Here is a 22,255-nt window from a genome sequence, read left to right as displayed (position 1 = left end):
GTTTTTATTGAGTGCTGACTCCATGCCCAGAATGGTGTTGAGCAGTGGGACAGAAAATAAAAGAAGTATAAGATATACTGTGCCCTGGTGGAGCTTATAGTTTTGCTAAAAGGACCAGATATTCAAGAATTGCTGAGTCTTTCTCTCCTTTTCCCTTTTTCCCTCCCTCCCTCCGTTCATTCCTTCCTTCTTTCCCTCCTCTCTTTCTCTACTTCTTTCAGATCAGGAAGGTCTTTTCATTTTTAGAACCTTTTTGGAAGCAAGAAAGAAGAGTGAAATTTTAGCATTTCACTTAATGAGGGGCTGCTTGCATAAGAGTTTGCCATTGGATTTGTCTGGAACAGGTCTTCATATTTGTTTTGTGCATTGAAGTTTACCCATCTCTTTTACATAGATTATTTTATTTGGTTCTAAAACTTACATATGAGATAGGCAGAGCTGGAGCTTCTAACCCTGTTTTTCATCTTCCACTACCCCATGCTTCTCACTGTTGTCTTTTCACTCACCTTCTCTATGCTGCTGTCATCTTAAGGCTTATCCATGATCTCTTTTCTGATGACTCCAGATCTTTTTGATCTCTAAATTTCTTTTTTTTATTGAAGTATAATAAAAATACAAAAAGGCATAAGTCATAAGTATGTGACTCAATGAATTATCCCAAAGTGAACATAACCAGTTCCCGCATCAAGAAATAGAACCCCAGAAGCTCCTTGATCCCCTTCCAGTCTCTATCCCTAACCAAAGTTAAGCAGTCTTCTCTTTGAACACCAGAGTAGTTTTGCCTTTCAGACATATGGTATGTGCTCTCTTATGTTTGTCTGCTTTCATTCAACTTTGTTTTAGAAATTCATCTGTGTTATTCTGTGTCATAGTAGTTTATTCATTCTCATTATTGTATAGTATTTTGTTGTCTGGCTATACCACAATTAATTTTTCCACTTATTTATTGATGGATATTTAGATTGTTTCTGGTTGTGCTTTTATAAATAGGGCTCTTATGAGCATTCTTGTATACATTTTTGTGAGGATATAGATACACATTTCTATTGGGGTATATACTTAGAAATGGAATTGTTGAATCTTACAGAATGTGTATACATTCAGCTTCCTAGGTAGTGCCAAATAATTTTTCAAAGTGATTGTATCATTTTATACTCCCATCAACAGAGGATGAGAGTTCTAGTTGCTCTATATCCTTTCTGATGCTTTGTGTGTGTGTGTGTGTGTGTGTGTGTTTGGTGGGTGGTCTTTAAACATTTTTAAATGTTTAAAAAAAAAGTAAAGTGAGTTTTCTTTCTCTTCACAAGGTTATGAGCTCCTTAGGATAAAGATTGTTTTATCTTAAAACCTGGCACAAAGGCTGGCATATTGTGGGTGTTTAATAAAAGTTGGAGGAAACATGTATGCATGGTATGTGTGTAGATTAAGAAGGATATATAATAAGGGCTTCCCTGGTGGTCCAGTGGATAAAAATCTGCCTGCCAATGCAGAGGATGCAGGTTCAATCCCTTCGATCCCTGGTTGGGGGAGATCCCACAATGCTGAGGGGCAGCTCAGCCCAAGTGCCCCAGCTACTGAACCCAGAGGCCCTAAAGCCTGTGCTTCGCAACAAGAGAAGCCATAGCTATGAGAAGCCTGCGTACTGCAACAAAGAGTAGACCCCCCGTGCAGCAAGGAAGACCCAGTGCAGCCAAAACATAAATAAATAAGTACATCTATGAAGAAGCATATAATAAGTAACTTTACAACAAGTGGCTGGGTTTGTTCATTCAACAAATATTTAAGTGTTTCCTGTGTATAATGCACTGTACTTGATTCTGGTAATACAGGCAGTTCCTACCCTCATGGATATTTTTGATGGTGGTGATAGAAAATAAATATGTGTATAATAAAAATATAATTGTACATTGTAATGAGTACTGTGAATGAAATGAACAGGCTGCTGCTATGATAGAGAATCATGGGATGACAAGAAACTGTTTTAGATACATACAACAGGCAGAGAAGGCCTCTTTGAAAAAGTGACAGTGAGTATTTTGGGGTATTTCCTCTCTCTCTCTCTCTCTTTTTTTTAACAAAAAGTTATTTGATATCTTTTTGGTTTAAACAGGAAAAATTAATGTTTTTAAAGGTCAAGGGAATCTTTTTTAGGGAGCAAGGGCAAGAATGGGTAGTATGTTTAGGTATGGGGAAACTAGATGTTTTCTGGGGAAGAAAAAGATCATGTCATTTAATATAACTTGCCCCAAAGCACAGCTTGTTGAGACTGTTGTTTGTGTTCCTTAAACCTGTTTAAGTGTTTCACATTCTAGTAGGCCATTGCATTGATATATGCAATAAAATATAAGTTGTTCTGTGTTTAGTGTTACACAGCCTTCTTGATACCTATGAATTTAAGTGTAAGTCCTTGGCACTGACCAGAAGAATCCTGACTAATCTTTTTAATATTCTTGTTTGGAAAGAAAAGTAAATAGTAACTCTCCACATTTAGAAATTATATTTTTTCCTTCGTTAGTATTAAAGGAAAAATCATTTTCATTTCAGTGTGTCCCTTCTCTTGGAATAAAACAGAACGGAATCCTCCTACTACTCCTTCCCCACCACTTTATATTGTAAAGAAAATATAACAGTACTGAGAGTTTGGAAACTAGGTTCCTCAACTCGTGCATATTCTACCAGCCTAATGAAATAACTCATTTCTGTGCATTCCATTTTAGACTTGCACATATACATTTGTGTGTCTACCTATAATTTTATACATAAATGTGTTTTCATGTTGCTAAAAATAATAATCTCTCTTGTAAACTGTGGATTTTAGGTGATAATGTTGTGTCAGTGTAGGTTCATCCATTGTAACAAATGTACCACTCTGTTGACAGATGTTGATAGTGGCAGATATTGTAAATGTGTGGGAAGGGGTATGTGGGAGCTGTCTGCACTTTGTATTCATTTTTGGTGTGAGCCTAAAACTGCCTTTAGAAATAAAGCCTATTAAAAATCTGATCATTTGATTTTCCATTGAGGGACTGAACCTTAATTTAGTTAACCACCTCATTTCTCATTGGACTTATTCCCCAGTTTTCACTCTTGTGAATAATGGTATAATGAGGATCACTTGCATGTTATTTTTTTCCATAGGAATTTATTTTCAAAACTATACTTATTGGCCTTGATTATAACATTACCAATGTTGGTAGGATTATGGTGAGGATTCCATAAGGCACTTATGCACAAGGCACATTCATTGTAAGGCACTTACATAGTGCCTGGCACATAATAGTTTTAACTAATGGCTTCCCTGATAGCTCAGTTGGTAAAGAATCTGCCTGCAGTGCAGGAGACCCTGGTTCAATTCCTGGGTCGGAAGTATCTGCTGGAGAAGGGATAGGCTACCCACTCCTATATTCTTGGGCTTCCCTTGTGGCTTAGCTGGTAAAGAATCCGCCTGCAATGTGGGAGACCTGGGTTCAGTCCCTGGGATTGGGAAGATCCCCTGGAGAAGGGAAAGGCCTATCCAGTATTCTGGCCTGGAGAATTCCATGGCCTGTATAGGTCGCGAAGAGTCAGACACGGCTGAGCGACTTCCACTTTCAGTGGCTGTTATATTGCCAAAGTGCTTTCAAATGCAGTGTGAACATAGAAGGAAGACAGTTCTGATCTGGACAATAGTGATGTTGACAATGATGATGAAAACTTCTACTACTTATTGTGTACTTATTTTGTGAAAAATATTTTATATTCTTTTATGTATTCAGATATTCACCAGATGTTTGTTGAGTATGTACCAGATACCATTAGGAACTGGGTTAAGCAAGGTTGGAAAGATTCTATATTTTTTACTTTGAAGTAACTCTGCTTACATTAACCTTCTAAGTGTGTGCTCAGTATTGCTTACATCTATTTTTTTTCTTTTTTTCCTTAAATCTCCCTGGGGCTCCAGATGAGCCAGGCCCTGGCATGTGGTGGATCAGTACAGATTCCTGGAGTAGACACTGAGCTGAGGAGGAAGTATCATACCACAAGTAAGGTGAGACTTAATGAGTTCTTTCTGTGTCTGTAGCATGCTTTCACACAAGTGTTCTTATTTGAAACTCAGCAAAATTGTTACCTGGTTGAGACAAGAAATTGTATTGAATGCAGAAGATGAAGTTAGGGAAGTAAAGTAACTTGCCCAGGGTCACAAGGATGGGAGGAGACAGACCAACTGAATATTGGAACCTAAGGCTTCTGATCTCATGTCTTGTATTTCTTCCATTGTACTCTCTAGCTTGAAAAGCACTTTAGAGAAAAAGTCATAGGTTTGTTTTTTTTTTAATTTTAAAGTAATATTTAACTTCTGGAGAATTTCTTATTAGTTAGATAGCCTGGCTTCATTTAGAGAGGCTTAGCATTAGAAAGGTTTTCCATGGAGTTTATTTGTGAACTATAAAACTTATCTATAGTCATTAATAAAATTTGTTATACTAAGAATACAGGAGTTTAAAAACATGTTTTCAGTGCTTGCTTTGGTTGATTATGTCTATGATTTTGTCTGCTTTCAGATAATATTTTTCTTTCCTTTTCTTATAATGTCAATAAACATAGAACATTCCTCTTCTCAGAATTGTTCTTTGGGAGGTGGGGCGTCAAGATTTCTTTTTTAAAACACTCTTTTCTATAGAACTTTAATGGGGTGGGTATGTCTGCTCTGGAATTTGGAGGACATCGATTAGGGTTCTAGATATGTTTGTACTGAGTGAAGAAGTACCCAGAAAAATGAGAATTAAAAATTCTGGGTGGAAAAAAATCTAAGCAATAAAAAATCCCCTTAGACCTAATGAGAAATAAAAGCATTCTTTTAAGAAATTTTTTTTTGCAACTGATTTTTTATTCCTTCTTTTTTATTAAATAGCTTTCTTCTACCAAGGATTCACCACAGCCTGTTGAGGAGAAGGTTGGTGCTTTCACAAAGATAATAGAAGCCATGGGATTCACAGGACCTCTGAAATACAGTAAATGGGTAAAGTCTAAGTTTTTCTCATTTTTCTTTTTGAGCTTTGTGCTTTATGCCCTTGCAGAAGATTTTTTTTTTTAAAGCTTCTGCTTTGCTTTTTGTGAAATGCATGTATTATTTTGAGAGCTTTAAAACATGTTGTATCCCCTTGTCTCCCATTCTAAGTCAGGTCTATATAGCACGTGCCTCTACTCCCTTAACTTGATTCCTTAGAAGTATCTCAGTAGCAGGCAATCGAATAAGACTGGTCTTTCCAGGTCTTTGCCATATGAATGCTATGTAGATAAGTTCTAAGGAGTTAGATGGGCTAAATGTCCTGATGGGCAGTGTTCTTAAGGAAACATTACTTTCTATGATTCATAAGTGATTTTCTCTAGATCATGGTAGTGATTTTCTTTAAAATTTTGTTAATGAGCATTTTTAAAATTAATCAATTCTGTGATTTATTATTATTCATATTATGGAGGACTGTCATTCCTCATGAGATCTTGGCCTTGTACATTATCTGTTATATAGTACTTGCTACAAATGAATGAATGTCCTCTTTGCATCAGGTGCTACTGCCTCTGGACTTTGATAGAAATGCCTCTAACCAATTAAAGTAATAAAACACAAGTCACTGGATTTTTCTCAGCCCAGTTATCTTCTAGTACTACCGTTTCTTTCTACAATTATGGCAGAAGTACCTTTTAATACTTTTCAAGGTTGCTAGAATGTTGGATAAGCCTAATCAGTTGTAAGTTATAGTCATAAGTCATAATCAAAGCAAAACAATACAAAGCAGTAGAGAAGACTTTTCTAGAAAACACCATATCTTTGCCCAAAATGACTAAATTGTTTCACTTACACCATGTTAACAAGTTGTAGTCAAATTATTATAGAACTTCAATTTTATTGTGGACTCTACTTTTAGTTTTCTCTTAAAATGTCTGGCTGTCTTCCTAACAGTTCTAACTGCAACACATATAGGCTTTTTTCTATACCCTCCCTTTTACATAAATTAAACAGTGATTCCACCAGAATTTTGTCTGTAAGGGGCTTTGAAAAGTATAGAAGATAAGACACATATACTCAGTTATAATAATGTTCTTGAGACCCTAAGGTTATGAAGCGCCTTCTTAATCATTAATGAAATACTATTTATGCTCCTTAAAGTCATCTCTTTTTACATCATAATTCCTTGACAAATGATAATCATTGGTATATTTGGTGATATTAAGCAGGATCTTTTCCTCTATTAAAAAAAAGATTTGCAAAAAAAAATATTTGCAATCATAGCATTTGTATTTAAAAACTTAAGTGTTTTGTTTGAAAGTAAGAAATTAAAAGGGAAATAAGAGCAGAAAGAAAGAAAAGAGAAAAAAATTGACTGTTTTATTAATTTCTTGATGGTTGAGTTCCACTTGGTTACTTCCATATGCTTTGTCTCGTCTGTATTTTTATGATTCCAGAGGGAAAGTTGGCTACCATTTGGAGGATTACTAAATCATCAGGAAAATTTCTTCACTGTTTTAGTTTAAGTTAGTCTCTAATTTTTCTTGGTTCCCTTGTGACCTCAAGTAAGTCTCTAATTGCATTTAAAAAATCTTTTGTGATGTGGCAGTGTCTGTTTCCTGTAACCTTCATTTTTAATTTGTGACATCAAAACATCAAAGTATGACATTCTAGTATAATTTGGGTGGGAAAATGCAGGTACAACTTTCCATTTTGAAAGAGCTTTTTTCAGCAAATGTTGACTCAGAAGTCGATGGCAGACACTTGTATTGGGGTTGCACTGGCAAGAATCTTTGAATTTTGTCTTTTCACATGTCTTTCATTAGGGAGTAAAATGTCTGCTTGTCTCTCCACATCAACAGTGTCAGCCATCTTTCCTCCATCTTTTTATGTAATGTTTTCGTGTGTGGTTCCATTTTTCTTCTAGATGCATATTCAGGAATTTAAATGTGGCTTTTCCTTACCTACTTGACTATCACGAAATAACCATTTTTTTTTCATTATCTTTATGGAACAATATCAGGTAAGATAAGGATAACATTTAACAGAGTTAGCCACATGTCATTGAATAGGCAGTTTGCAGATTAGCATTAAGCCAAAAAGTTATTCCTGTTCTGAAGGACACTGACAAACTGGAATGCATTCAGAAATGGGCAATGAGCCTTGTCAAGCCTTCAGAAACTTGAATGAAGAGTGGTAGAAGGAAATAGGGATGCTTTGCCTGGAAAGAGAAGACTAATGGTTCTTCTCAGGTGTTTGAGGAAGAAATGTAAAAAAAAGGAGAGGGACTTCCCTCATGGTCCAGTGGCTGGGACTCTTTGCTCCAGTGCAGGGGGCCTGGGTTCAATCCCTGGTCAGGGAGCTGGATCCCACATGGCATGACTAGGAATTCAGGTGTCACAACTGAAGATCCCATGTGCCGCAACTAGGATCCAGTGCAGCCAAATACATAAATAAATATACTAAAAAAAAGGAGAGACTTAATCTGAGGTATTCCAGTGTGCAGATCATGTTTAATGAATGTTACACAAAGCAGATTTATGTTCAGTATAACAAAAATCTAACAAGAATTGTCCTCTAGTGGACTAGGTAGCCTCACAAGGTCATTGGGCTTGTTTGAACAGGGGCCCAGATAGTTGACCGTGAATCAAGAATGCTGGAGAGGGAATTCCAGTACAGAAGAGAAAGTTCAAATGACTTCAAAGCCCCTTCCAACTCTCACACAGCTGTGAGTGCAAGCCTTTTACTAGATTCGTTTTTCATCTTGTAGGATGGTACAAACTGCATCAGTTATTGGGAAAGCTGATTTTCATTTCCCAAAGCTGTCTTAGGTGCTTGTGTTTTAGTCAGTTAGACTGATGGAGTTTTCCAAAGTTAGAATGAAATAAACATGAAGTCATCCGAGGACCAGAACAATTTGTATTGACTGGATGGAAATTTAGTCCACCTACTTCCTTAACTTATATTAACACATGAATCTTGAAGAGGTTCTTTTCCCGAGTTGTTATTTCCAGTCCCTGTGTGATGGTCTTAAGGGACTTGCTTTAGAGATTTGTCCAGGAAAATGGCTCACCCAAGTATAAAGGCTTGGCTTTGCTGCAGGAAAAGTGAGGAACTATAAAATGCTCCTCATTGCCACAGTATGAGCACTGTATAAATACACTGGCCAATCTGATGAGGTCTTCATTATTTGTAATGAATGCTTGCTTCATGAACGTGTTGTGGGGAAAAACCTCTTTCTCAAGGAATGATGTGGGGCCCTGCAGGCAAGTGTGCCTTTCCTTAGGCAAAGTGATTAATTTTGAACCAGAAGACTGTATATAAGAATTGGAAGGAAACTGCACATTTAAAAAAAATTTTGACTTAGGCTGTTAGGAATTTTACTTGAAATTTTAACTGTGTTGGGACTTCCCTGGGCATCCATCCACTGGTTAAGACTCTATGCCCCCAATGCAGGGAGCACATGCCACAAGGTGAGGCCTAAAATAAAACAGAAAAATTTTTGAAGTGTCATAATAGTTAAACTAGGCCTTAAGTTCCATGAAAGGAGTTTTTAACTGCTTTGTTTATTGCTGTATTTCCTAGTGTCCAAATCAGTGTTAGGCACTGAGTTAGGTGCTCAATAAATTATTTATTGACTGAAATGAAGAGCTTACAGATGTCCTAAACTCTCTGTTTCAAGGATAATAATAGGCCTGTCAAGGCCAAGTCATTTGGATAATGGTATCATTAGGATATCATTAGTTTGGCAATGGTACAGACCAGTGCTTCTCTAAATGTGTTCTATATAAAGTACTCCCCCAAACTATAGGTGTTAAAAAGTGAAACATGCTGCTTTTTTAGGTTGCTGATATGGTGAATTACACTGATTTGTGAATGTCAAATCAACTTGAAATTCCTGGGATAAATTCCAATTGATCATGATATGTTCTCTTTTTAAAATACTGATGGATTTGATTTGTTAGTATTTTGTTAAGGGGTTTTGGATCTGTGTTCATGAAGACTATGGTTTTACTGTTTTGTTTTCTTCTGATGTCTTTGGTTTTGATACCAGGGTAATGTTGGCTCATAGAATGAGCTAGGATGTGTTCTTTGCTTTTTTTCTGCAAGAGTTTATGTAGATTTGATATCATTTCTTTAAATATTTGATAGAATTCTCTAGTGATGCCCTCAAGCCTGGAGCTTTCTTTGGGGAAGATTTTTGACAACAGATCCAGCTTTTAAAATAGAGGTAGGAAGACTTCCCTGGTGGTCCAGTGGTTAAGACTCCATGCTTCCACTGCAAGGAGCTCAGGGTTCCCTGGTTGGGGAACTAAGATCCCGCATGCTACACGTAGTGGCCAAAAAAAGGAAAAGAGATAGGACTATTCATGTTATTTATTTATTCTCGTGAGCTTTGGTAGCTTGTATCTTTCAGTGAGTTTGTCCACTTCATCTAAAATAATGACATTTATTTACTTAAAGTTGTTCATAATATTATCCTATTATCTTTAGGATATATAGTGATGTTCCCTCTATTCTCTGATTTCCAATATTGGTAACTCATGTCTTCTCTGTTTTTTCTTTCTTTTATTTTTTAAAAAATATGTGTTTATCTATTTATTGGGTCTTAGTTGCAGCACAAAGGATCTCTGATCTTAGTTGCGGCAAGCAGGATCTTCTAGTTGCAGCAGTCAAACTCTTAGTTGCGGATGTGGGATCTAGTGCCCTGGTCAGGGATTGAACCCAGGCCCCCTGCATTGGGAGCTCAGAGTCTTAACTACTAGACCATCAGGGAAGTCCCTGTTTTTTCTTTTTATTCCCCCTAGATTGGTTCTACTAAAGTTTGTCAATTTTATTGATGTTTTCAAAGAACCAGCTTTGGCCTCTATGATTTTCTGTATTATTTTTGTTTTCAGTTCCATTAATTTCTGCTCTTTATGTATCATTCTGCTTGCTTTTAAGTTTAATTTGCTCTTCCCTTTTAGTGTCTCACCAAGAGTTTTGTTTAAATGTGGGCTTCTAACACTGATTTATTGCCCATAAAAATATACCTAATTTCCATTGGTTATATGTTGTTTTGTTTTTCCCCATATGAACTTTAGGCTAAAAACATTGAAAATAAAACATCTCAAATTAGCAAATAAAAAAATCTTAATTGCAATCAAAGACATAATACTTTATTTTATAACAGGTATTTCTGCCCATGAGAAACTGAAACATGAATATTATGTAGTAGTGGATATAGTATATCCTTGGTGACTTTGAACCTTAATAACAAAACTACTCTGCTAAAATTCTAGGTTGGTTTTTCCTCAGTTGCTACATCATTTGCATATATATGTATTTTTAGTCTATGTATATTTGAGTACTTTTCTGTCATTTTAAAGAAAAATAAGCTTCTACAAGCCTTTTATTGATACACTAATTGTATCCTTAAGGAAATATTTTGAAAGTCCTTAGAAATTCTTGTTCCTTTAGCACTGAGTTGGTCTTTAGACCTACAGTTCATAAAAATTTACTTTTCATTTTTAGACTTATTTTTATGAAGGTATAATGTACATACAGTAAAATATACAAATCTTCAGTATACAGCTCATGAATAAATTAAAATCACTCAGATTAAGATTCTATGAGAATTCTTAGTGTTTTGGGGAATAGTAAACAGTTGATCCTTTTACTATATTTTATATTCATTAGAAACTCTTATTTAAAAAGAGTTACTGTGTTTATTGTTGTTGTTCAGTTGCTAAGTTATGTCCAACTCTTTATGACCCCATGGACTGTAGCACATAAGACTCCTCTGTCCTCCACTATCTCCTGGAGTTTGCTCAAATTCATGTCCATTGAGTCAGTAATACTATCTAACTGTCTCATTCTCTGTCGCCCCCTTCTCCTTTTGCCTTCAGTCTTTCCCAGCATCAGGGTCTTTTCCAATGAGTCAGCTCTTTGCATCAAGTGACCAAAGTATTGGAGCTTCAGCAACAGTCCTTCCAATGAATATTCAGTGTTGATTTTCTTTAGGATTGACTGGTTTGATCTTCTTGCTGTCTGAGGAACTCAAGAGTCTTCTCCAGCACCACATTTCTTCAGCGCTCAGCCTTCTTTATGGTCCAACTCTCACACCCATTCTCATATCTTTGACTCTACGGACTTTTGTCAGCAAAGTGATGACTCTGCTTTTTAATATGCTATCTAGGTTTGTTGTAGCTTTCCTTCCAAGGAGCAAGCATCTTTTAATTTCGTGACTGCAGTCACCATCCACAGTGATTTTGGAGCCCAAGAAAATAAAATCTGTCACTGATTCCACTTTTTCCCCGTCTATTTGTCATGAAGTGATAGAACCAGATGCCATGATCTTAGTTATTTTTTGAAAGTTGAGTTTCAAGCTGGCTTTTTCAATCTCATCTTTCACCCTCATCAAGAGGCTGTTTACTTGCTCTTCACTTTCTACCATTACGGTGGTATCATCTGCATATATGAGGTTGTTGATATTTCTTCCAGCAGTCTTGATTCCAGCTGGTGATTCATCCAGCCCAGCATTTCGCATGATATACTCTGCATAGAAGTTAAATAAACAAGGTGACAATATACAGCCTTGATGTACTCCTTTCCCATTGTTGAACCAGTCCATTGTTCCATGTTTGGTTATAACTATTGCTTCTTGCCCTGCATACAGATTTCTCAGGAGACAGGTAAGATAGTCTGGTACTCCCATCTCTTTAAGAATTTTCCACAATTTGTTGTGATCCACACAGTCAGAGGCTTTAGTGTAGTCAGTGAAGCAGAAATAAATGTTTTTCTGGAATTCCCTTGCTTTCTCCATGATCCAACAAATTTATAAACATAGTATTCTGTTCAGTTCAGTTCAGTTCAGTCGCTCAGTCGTGTCCAACTCTTTGCGACCCCATGAATTGCAGCACGCCAGACCTCTCTGTCCATCACCAACTCCCGGAGTCTACCCAAACCCATGTCCATCGAGTCAGTGATGCCATCCAACCATCTCATCCTCTGTCGTCCCCTTCTCCTCCTGCCCCAATCCTACCCAGCATTAGGGTCTTTTCCAATGAGTCAACTCTTCGCATGAGGTGGCCGAAGTATTGGAGTTTCAGCCTCAACATCAGTCCTTCCAATGAACACCCAGGATTGATCTCTTTTAGGATGGATTGATTGTATCTCCTTGCAATCCAAGGGACTCTCAAGAGTCTCCAACACCACAGTTCAAGAGCATCAATTCTGTGGCGCTCAGCTTTCTTCACCGTCCAACTCTCACATCCATACATGACCACTGGAAAAACCATAGCCTTGACTAGACGGACTTTCGTTGGCAAAGTAATGTCTCTGCTTTTCAATATGCTATCTAGGTTGGCCATAACCTTCCTTCCAAAGAGTAAGCGTCTTTTAATTTCATGGCTGCAATCACCATCAACAGTGATTTTGGAGCCCCCCAAAATAAAGTCTGACACGGTTTCCACTGTTTCCCCATCTATTTGCCATGAAGTGATGGGACCAGATGCCATGATCTTAGTTTTCTGAACGTTGAGCTTTAAGCCAACTTTTTCACTCTGTTAGGATCAGCAAACTATAAAACTAGGGAAAATACAGAAAAAAATGACCCCATCTCTTCAGGGAAAAAAATGGCTTATGGAATAGATAATAGTGCTTCTGAGGAAAGATCAAATGATTGAGGGTTTTGTTTGATTTTGGTCAGGAGAATGGGTAATTTTTTTTTTAATATAAAGGGTTTCAGATTATAAAGAATTAATGTGGATGGTTCTGAACTGTGGTTTAGAGGCTCAAATGTGATAAAATGGGTTTGAATTAAAGGGTAGATTTCTTCTAAATATTAGAAAAATGTTTTTGACATTTTGATGCTAAAATCATAAAATCTAGAATTTTGTGAAGTCCGAATGTCTTGTTTTAATAAAAGAAAGCTATCTATATTGTTTAGCTATTTAAATTTGCCTAGAGACAGGTTTGGACCCATCCCTCTAGTTGAAAAAATATAAAATTCTGTGACCTACATCTAACGGTACCAGAACATTCACTTGATCATGTCTTGAGTTTGTTTTATTCTCTTTGTCTAGAAAATTAAGATTGCGGCCCTGCGCATGTATACTAGCTGTGTGGAGAAAACTGACTTTGAGGAATTCTTTCTAAGTAAGTTACTGTTTTTGAGAATTCTGAAAAGGAAAATGAATCTACTGTTCATTTTTATGTTTGTGTCTTGGTCAGATAGTTTTCAAGTTACTAGTGAAATAGTTTTTCTTGCATAGAATATATAATAAAAGCTTCCTATTTTTTTCCTAATAGAATAAACAGAGGCCAAAAGAACCTTATAAATGAGATGTTTTATTTGGGAAAAATAAAGCATTTGGGGAAAAAAAGTAAAAATTTGTCCAGTACTTCAATATTATCATCCCCTTTGTCTACATATGTATGTTTTACATAAGAGTACTCAGCATAAACATACCTTTTTACATTCTGGATGTTTTACTTAGCATTTTTGACATGAACTTTTAGCCAGTGATTCCTCTTTTATTTCTAGTTTATAATTGTTTTAGTTAATCCTGGAATATGCCTCATGATTTTCCTTCTTTCTGTAAAAGGACTGTTGGGTCAAAAGGTACGTATAATTTTATTATTTTTATCCCATTGATAAATTGCTTTCTGACAGTGTTTTACTGGTCTAGATGATCATCACTAGCAGTTGATTATATCAATACAATACTCATTTTGATGCTGTAAACTGTTGTAGTTATAAACAAGTCATGTAAAGCAGATACTTAAAAAGTCATTGGGAAAGTTTAAACTGTTTCCAGTTTCACAGATTTTGAAAGGAAATGTGTGCTGTGCACCTCTTGTGGTAATAGCCATTATCCTCAAAGCCACAAACACTTAACTATATGTTCTTGATATTTTTCATGGACAGCAAATAATTAATATATAATTATGTTAACAACAATGAAGAAAGAGATGCAACTTTGTTTACTATTTTTTAAAATTAGATGCAAGTTGTTTTGTTGATTTTACTTTCAGCAGATTGATATTATATTAGAAACTTAAAATACTATGCTGAGTTTTAATCCTAATTTAGTATCTGCCTTCCATTTCCTGTTTACTCATAGTGAAAAAAGAAAACCTTCCTGCTGCTTTTTCACCTCTAGCAATTTTTTATTTTTGGAGAAATTAGTCTGAAAGGAGAAAATATTCTTTGTCTACCTGATGAAGAAACTATTAATTTTAGAAGTTGGATTTTTCTTAAGTAGTTTTAAGTCTGTATGCTTAAGTATTTTTCTTTAGCTCTTTTTAAAAATTACTCCTAGACATCTATTTAATATTAAATATCTCATAAACTTAAAATTATTTTGAAAGGATGTTTTTACTAGCTATCTTTGTTTAGCTAATCCTTATTAAATATTCTTGAGTTAATATTATAGTATTAAATAATGAGAGTATTATTACATACTTAATGTATCATGTTTCAGTTTATAATCTGTTATAGACTACTTATAAAAATAAAAGTTTATTGAAATGATTATCCATTACCTTTTAATAATTCACACTTACATGCTTTTACGTTTGTTTCCTTTTGGAGTTATAAAACCTTGCAAGACTGGAGGGCTTATATTCTTATTTTAACTTTTGTTTTGTTTTCAGAAACAATTGAAACTTAAAGAGGCTAAGTGATTTACCCAAAGTTGCTTACTAGTCAAGCCTTGATCTATGTCATCTGGCTTAAAATCCAGGAATTTTTCTGCTATAACCTATTGCCTGTGAATGAATATAATTGCAAGATAGAATTATAGTCCATTTTAATATTTTGTGTTTTGTAATTCTTTGTATTTTACAATTTTTAATTGAGAGCTACGTCTGTGATGTGTTCTATTAATTTCATGAACTGCTGTTTATATATTATTAAAATGTGTACACCTCAGTGAGCTTTGTTCTAGCCTTACCCTTTGAATTAGTTATCTAGGGAGACAGTACATTTTTCAGTGATACCACTGTTACTTCAGGTTTTCTGAGACTCTCTGTGAGAATTACCTTTTAGACTTTTATCATGTTCATTTGTATTATGCTCCACTGTGGTCCATCTTTGTCATTTGTGGTTAGATTAAATTTCAGAATCAAACCAAAGTGGTTCCAAATTGTGGCCAGTGAATACAAAGGGAGCAAATCTGAAAAGTACCACTTAGAGGCAGACAAAGAGTATCTATAAAGTAATGAGACTGACTTGCTTGTATCTTGGATTCTAAAGAGTAGGCCAGACAAATTTGGGGTAAAAGAAGAGAATGTGTGTGTGTGTGTGTGTGTGTGTGTGTGTATTGCTTCCCAAGATTACATCTGTAAAGTGGCTATTGCTCCCTTGGATTTTTGGTATTTTAGGGCTTTACTTTTTAGAGTCCTGAGAATTCAGTAGCTTTCTAAAAGGATCGAGAGCCTCAGGTAGTGGTAGGTGTCATTCTCACTCTTCCAACAAAAGTGAGGCCAATTGTATGTCATGAAGGTTGAATTCTTTACTCAGTAAATGTATGCCTATCAGCCTCTCGGACAAGTCCCCATAAAATGCCAAAGCTACAGATACTCTGTCATGTCAGAGCCAAAGTGTTCAGAGGTCTCGATCCAGAGACCTAGATGCTGAGGATTCTGACTGGTGAATACCTTAATAGTCCACCGTTGTTTCCAAGATGTTCTGATGATGTCATTGTGGCATAAATGAGTGTACCCTCTGTGAGCACGCAGTGTTTGCTAACTGGTCTTTTGGAGATCAGTTCCATTATAAAGAGCACTTTTGGGGCAGAGGTGGTCAGCCAGTCAGTAAAGTTTGTGTTTAAAACCACATTGTTGTCTGCAAACTGCTTTGTTTTTAGCCCTAAGAGCCCTCATACCTTGGAGAGGAGACTCTTTAATGAATCAATTTTGAGTTATAAAAGTGAGGTTCTACCTTTATCTCTTTCTGCTACTAATACTCAGCTATCAAATATATCAATTTTGTATAAGTTTATGATGTATTTTTTTAATTTGAAGAAAAAATTGAGATTCGTCATCAATAGATGAAATCTTAATGAGTTTTTTCAAAGATAGTTTAAACACTACTGTTTAAACAATTCACTAAAAAACAATAGTGAATGTGTGCTGTGCTTCGTCGCTCAGTTGTGTCTGACTCCTCGCAACCCCATGGACTGTAGCCCAGCAGGCTCCTCTGTCCACGGGGATTCTCCAGGCAGGAATCCTGGAGTGGGTTGCCATGCCCTCCTCCAGGGGATCTTCCCGACCCAGGGATTGAACCCAGGTTTCCCTCAGTGCAGGCGGATTCCTTAGCAACTGAGCCACCAGGGAAGCCCTGTGAATTCACAAAATTCAAAAAACGATCACAAGTACCTATTAAACGTGAACCACTTTGTTAAATGTTCTACAGGCCTTATCTCATTTATTCCTCACAAAAACCCTCTAAGGTAGGTTCTCTTATTCTCCCATTTTTATAGAGAAGAAAACAGGTACTGACAGGTAACTTTGCCCAGAGTCACATAGCAAGAAAGAAGTGGAGTTAAGGTTTTGAATCAGGATGTCTGACCCCAGTGTACTCATTAAACATGCAACTATGTTAGTACTGCCGCCTCATAACAGTAATGAATTAATTTAATTTTACTCAACTGATGTTGAGGAAGAAAATACCTAGCCTCATGTAACAGTGCACTGAATGTATACTGGAGCTAAGTGTGGTTATGGGAATACCTGTGATCATGGAAAGACCTATAGCAGGTTTTAACTTTGAAGTGTCTAAAGACATTTCATAAAGCTAAAAAATCTGCTGTTCGTTGAGTTGCTTACAAACTTTCAGTGGTCTTTTTTTCAGGACTTTAGCCTGTGCTTTTCTGTTCTGACCCCAGTGGGTACAGGGAGTCAGTCATATGCCAGCTCTTTTCCCATCCTCAGCTCTGAGCTGTCCCCCAGAGGGAAAATTGTGACCCAAGTCCAGTTGCTGGCCTGTCTGTCTGTCTGCGCTTTCCAGCTCAAGAACTGATTCCCTCTTTGAGAAAATTGGAAAGACTCCTCGAGGCTGCTAGAAGCTTTGATGTAGAGGTAGCAATTGAACAGATTGTCCTTTAGAAGCAGCCAAATTTCATTTTCCAGATTGAAAGACAGACTTCCAAGAAAACTTTTCTTTTTAATGTTTTGTTCTAGCATCCAAAAAAGACCCAACTTCAGATCCGGGCTCGAGAGTTTCTCATGGCTATTCTTGTTCTAGGTGGAGGGTGGTTGGCCCACTCTCAGATGGCATGTGTCTTAATAGCTGAATGACTGGCCAGGCCAGCCTTCACCTCCCTCCTGCTGGGCTCCAAGAGGAAGTCCACTTGACAGCTGCTGGGCACCTCCCAGTAAGCTCACCAGAGTATTTTGGTGTCAGTTTGTGACAGACCTGGACTTAAACGCTATCCTAGCCACTAGCTTTTTAATATTGTGGCTGCCCACAAGTTCCTTAGCTCTTTGGAGCCCATTTCCTCATCTCTAGAATGAGGCTTCTAATGCCTTCCTTCAGGGTTAAAGTGAGGATTAAGTGAGATAATATATTGACATGGCTAACAGTGGACTTGGCAGGAAGTTTGAACCCTTAAGTGAATGTTCAGTTTCTGATCCTAATATTAGAGGCCATTAGCAATTAGGCCATAGTATATGGAATCAAGCAGATCTAAATTTGATCCCAGATGTCTGATTTCACAGCTTTGTGACGTTGGGCAGTTGTCACGATCTCTCTAAGTCAGTTTTCTCACCTGTCAGATGGGGATAATATCAATACCTACCTCGTAGGAATGTTGGAAAGATTCATTGAGCTAACGCATATACCTTTCATTAAGTCTGGCACACACATGCTGCTGCTGCTGCTGCTAAGTCGCGTCAGTCGTGTCCGACTCTGTGCGACCCCATAGACGGCAGCCTACCAGGCTCTGCTGTCCCTGGGATTCTCCCAGCAAGAGTACTGGAGTGGGTTGCCATTTCCTTTTCCAATGCATGAAAGTAAAAAGTGAAAGTGAAGTTGCTCAGTCATGTCTGACTCAGCGACCCCATGGACTGCAGCCTATCAGGCTCCTCCGTCCATGGGATTCTCCAGGCAAGAGTACTGGAGTGAGTTGCCATTGCCTTCTCCACTGACACATACATAGTAAGCCCAAAATGAATTATAGCTCTTTATTATTCTTGATGTTGTTAGTGTACCTTGCTCTGGGTTTTCTATCTTAGTGGCCCCTGTTTGTGATCATTTAGTTCATAGTATACTTCATTGTTTGCTGAAGGGCAGAAGATATTACTTTCTTTCTTGAGTCATTAATCCAAGGGACAGAATCAGATTTCCACTGATTTCTTTTTTTATCTTCTTGCTCCACCATTTCTCCCCGTCATATAATAAGGAGGGCATATTCAGTGGGGGACCCTTCACCATGCCAGAGGCATTTCTTAGGGATCCGAGAATTGAGAGCCTTGGATATCTAAGCACTGACCTGATTTTTGGTATCTTAAACCAAGGAGAAGCCCTGCCTGGTTTATCATTCCTGGGGGTGATAAACAGTGTTTTGTTAGATATCATCTGCTTTCTTATTCAACTGCAGTTCCCTAGAGCTCTCCTCCTTTCTCTCAATCATTTATTTTGGTTGCATCATTTAGCATACTCATGTTTGTAGCACATTGCGTTACCTTAAAGAAAGAAAACAGAAAAGGGATACAAGAAGAACTTAATTTCTTGGCAGAGCTCAAGTAAAAAAAAAAAGACTTATACATGGAACTTCCCTAGTGGTCCAGTGGTTAAGAATCCACCTTGCAGTGCAGGGGATGTGGGTTTGAACCCTAGTCGGGGAATGAAGATCCCACATGCCGAGGAGCTTAACTAAGCCCAACTATTGAGCCCTCACACAACTAGAGAGTCTGCCCGCCACAGTGCAAGATCCTGCATGATGCAAGGGAGATCCCATGTGCTGCACCTATGATGCAAGGCAGCCAAATAAATTAACACGTTTTAAAAAAAATACGTTAAAAAAAAAAAGCCTATACTTAAGTGGGGTAGGCAAGTGGTGTCTGCCTAGCTTTCCAAAAGAATTGGAGACCAAGAAGGGAAAATGACATTGACTCATATGAAAGTTAGAAAGAATTACAGAGATTGTCCAGGCCACATGATACAAAGTGAGAAAACTGAGGCTCAGAGAAGTGATTTTCCAAAGGCCACACAGCAGGGTGGTGATGGGGCTGGAACTAGAGGCCTGGCTGTCTGACTACATTCAATGTTCTTTCAACCCATAGGCTTCCCTTGTGGTTCCATTGGCCTTCTCTCTGTGATAGTATAATCAGAGAGCACTGTGACTGCCGTATATTTTGATTGAACAAATCCCTACCAATATTTCAAATAGAGTCCATATTCCTCTTCTAAACCCTCACATATTTATACTTTATTATTATTTTCTAGGGTGTCAGATGCCTGATTCATTCAATTCATGGTTTCTTATAACTCTGCTTCATGTCTGGTAAGTGAGAAATTAAAGTCACCATTTTTTTTTTTTTTTAAACACTGCTGACTTGTTAAGGTATAGCCTTCAGTAGAGCTGATTATATGAAATGGCAGTTGTTCAGGCATTAAAAACTGTTCCTTTCATTTTAATAACTGGTGTCTATGGCACATTTTTTATTAAAGGTCAAAGCATAGTCCCAGAAAGAAACTAATATTTGTAGGAGTTTCTCAAAGAACACCTAATCCAGTGAACAATGCTATCAGTATCTCTAAGAGACCCTATGGGATTGGGTGGAAAGTTCTTTCCCTTGGCTGTTTTAGGAAAGTTCACATTTACGTAAAAGTGGTTTGAATTGTGAGCATCCGTGGTCATTTTCATTGCTGGTCATCAGAAACCTATAACAAATTATAGCACTGACATTTACGCCTGTACTCTAAAATGTGCATACAGGTTAGATTCATGCCAGGTTTGTTGCATGTAAAAATATTTAACACCTTAAACAGTATATTTTTTCTTCAGCTGCAAATTACGTAGCCAAAAAAAATCAATTTTTCATCTAATGTTACACAGTATTAAAGGTCAGAAGGATATAGGAGAGGCGTTGGAAGTGGGGGCTGGGGAATGTATTTATTGAACTGCCAGATCTTGGGAAAGTAAATTCTGGAGAACTAAGTTTACTACTTTGACCATAGTGAGCATCTGAGGAACGTGGGGAATGGTTGCCTTGTCAAAAGGACCCTTGTTTGAAACTGAGCTTTGCATCACAGGACTGACTGCTATATAAAGACTTTTTGGTTTTGATCACCTCTGAAATATTTCTACTGAACTCACATAGTCAGTGAGATTGGCTCAGGGGTCTAAGGTGGCAGTTTATGTTGTTTTTTCCTAAACCGGTAGTTTATTGAGTGTACACTGTGTCCTGGGCAGTCAATAAGCTATGTCAGGAAGCTCCTAGTCTAGTGAGGGAGATAAGACACGCATAATAGTTGGTTATAAATTGGAATGGCCAAGTTCTATAATAAATCTGAGTAAGTAGTGCCTGTGGGATCACAGAGGAGGCAGCAACTCTCAAAACCCTTACTGGGCTTTTGAAATGTGCTGTGTCTTAGTCAGGTAGCTGAGAAAGCAAACTACCTTTGGTCTGAATGGTGAAGGTTAGGAAGAAGTTCGGGGGGAACCTGGATGTACTGAGAGGAAAACTACTTTTTTAAGAGGAAGGCACTGCAGAGGTGGCCCTGGGGAATTACCCACTGCAAAGGTGTGAGGGTTGAGAGGAGGCTAGGCTGTTCCCAGAAGAGCTCAAAGATAATATTCAAAGCCAGTATGAAAGACTCTTTATTGCCCAATAGCCAGAGGTATCAGCATGTTAGAGGGAGTGGATGGCAAAATAAAAAATATAATCCTTGTGACCACATCCCAAGGTCAGTACCTGACTAATAGCAGCTGGGGCAACCTTGTAACTACTTGTAGTTCTTTCAAGTTAGCTATGATTTCCAAATGTGCCTGCTGAGTCTCCCTTGCTGAGATTGGTTTAATTTCTCAGAGGCATGGGGAGTACCATCACCAGGTAAGTAGGGAGAGGGAGGCTTGTCTATACTTGGTCTCTCTTCCATCCTTCCTCCTTGGTTGTCATGATCTGCAGCTTTGGTGAGATGAATCAGTAGCTTTTCAGTTTGAATCAGCAAACTCTGTGTTAAGGACTGGCAGGCACTGGAGAGAAGGATGTGACATGGTGTGCATCTTTAAGAAACAGTTGAGTGGAAAGCAGACCCAGTACAATTGCCTGTAATGGATGACAATGAAAGAAGTGCTGTGCCCAAGGCACACTCAGGTACTGCAAAAGGACACGAAAGTGTGACTGAGTCCAAATTTGGTGGATGGGGGGAATATTGGATAAAGAGTTGCTGTGTGGTAGAGGTGACATGAGATGTACCATGAAGGGTGAGTAGCATTTCTGTCAGAGAAAGGAGGGCACTCTAAGTGGCGGGAGTATTAGGAGCAAGACATAGAACATGTACAAGAACGCGGAGTATTTGAGGGCATCTATGTTTTCTGTAGCATCTAGAAACGTAGTGGAAAAGGGTCACCAGAAAAATAGTTTAGGATCCAGTGTGCTATGATCCTCCAAGAGGAAGTAAGGGATTCACCCCAGGACTGCGGGAAAGCTGTGTTCTTCTAGTCCTGTTCTCTTAGCTTGAAACTCCAGGAGGTTAACTGAGGGATCACCAGGTCCAGCGTTAACCAGGGTCAGTGGACTTGCTGGGGATGGGCAGGGCTCAGATAACCTCCTGTGAGTGGTACTGTGAGGAAGAAGTGGGGAGGCTTAGAAACAGGCATAAAAATAGAAAGAATTCCCCACTTCCTAAAAAGCCCCCCACAAACACTAGAATACTCTTGCTTAAGTTCCCGAGGGTGATGATGAGCCCCAAGAGCCCTGTTGGCTCTTAGAATAGGGACAGGATTTCTCATATCCTGTTAGTTCCCTGGAGGAGGTGTTGATGTCCCCCTTACCCTTTCTGCTTTCTCTAGGTCCCACATTTTTGTGTGTACTGGGATTTAGGACTGGGAACCCTTCAGTTCCCAGACGGCCCTTATCAGTTGTGTTTTCTTGTGAACATGCAGCTGTGGTGACTACGTGTCCTTTGTCTTTGCTGAACAAGGTTAGTATTCACTACAGCTGCTGAAAAAATGCTGACAGAGGTTGCCGTGGGGGCTTTGTAGCATCTCCACATGGACTTAATAAAAGCAGGCTTTCTCCTCTATTCCCTGTCTGGGGTAGTGGTGTTGAGAT

The 22,255-nt window shown here is 37.9% G+C and overlaps 1 protein-coding gene across 2 annotated transcripts in view; it reads left to right on the top strand.

The window, feature by feature from the left end:
• Window positions 1-22,255, top strand: part of UQCC1 (ubiquinol-cytochrome c reductase complex assembly factor 1) — a 92,065-nt gene that overhangs the window by 17,693 nt on the left and 52,117 nt on the right. For both annotated transcript variants that reach the window (XM_081559932.1, XM_081559931.1), the window contains exons 3-6: window positions 3,941-4,027; window positions 4,892-4,999; window positions 13,054-13,126; window positions 19,422-19,479. In XM_081559932.1, coding sequence (XP_081416058.1) covers window positions 3,941-4,027; window positions 4,892-4,999; window positions 13,054-13,126; window positions 19,422-19,479 — 326 coding nt within the window. The remainder of the gene's footprint in view (window positions 1-3,940; window positions 4,028-4,891; window positions 5,000-13,053; window positions 13,127-19,421; window positions 19,480-22,255) is intronic.

Source organism: Giraffa tippelskirchi, chromosome 13, assembly GCF_054371585.1.
Source record: "Giraffa tippelskirchi isolate mGirTip1 chromosome 13, T2T-mGirTip1v1.2.pri, whole genome shotgun sequence".
Classification (NCBI taxonomy): domain Eukaryota; kingdom Metazoa; phylum Chordata; class Mammalia; order Artiodactyla; family Giraffidae; genus Giraffa; species Giraffa tippelskirchi.
This window is presented reverse-complemented; position numbering and strand designations above follow the sequence as displayed.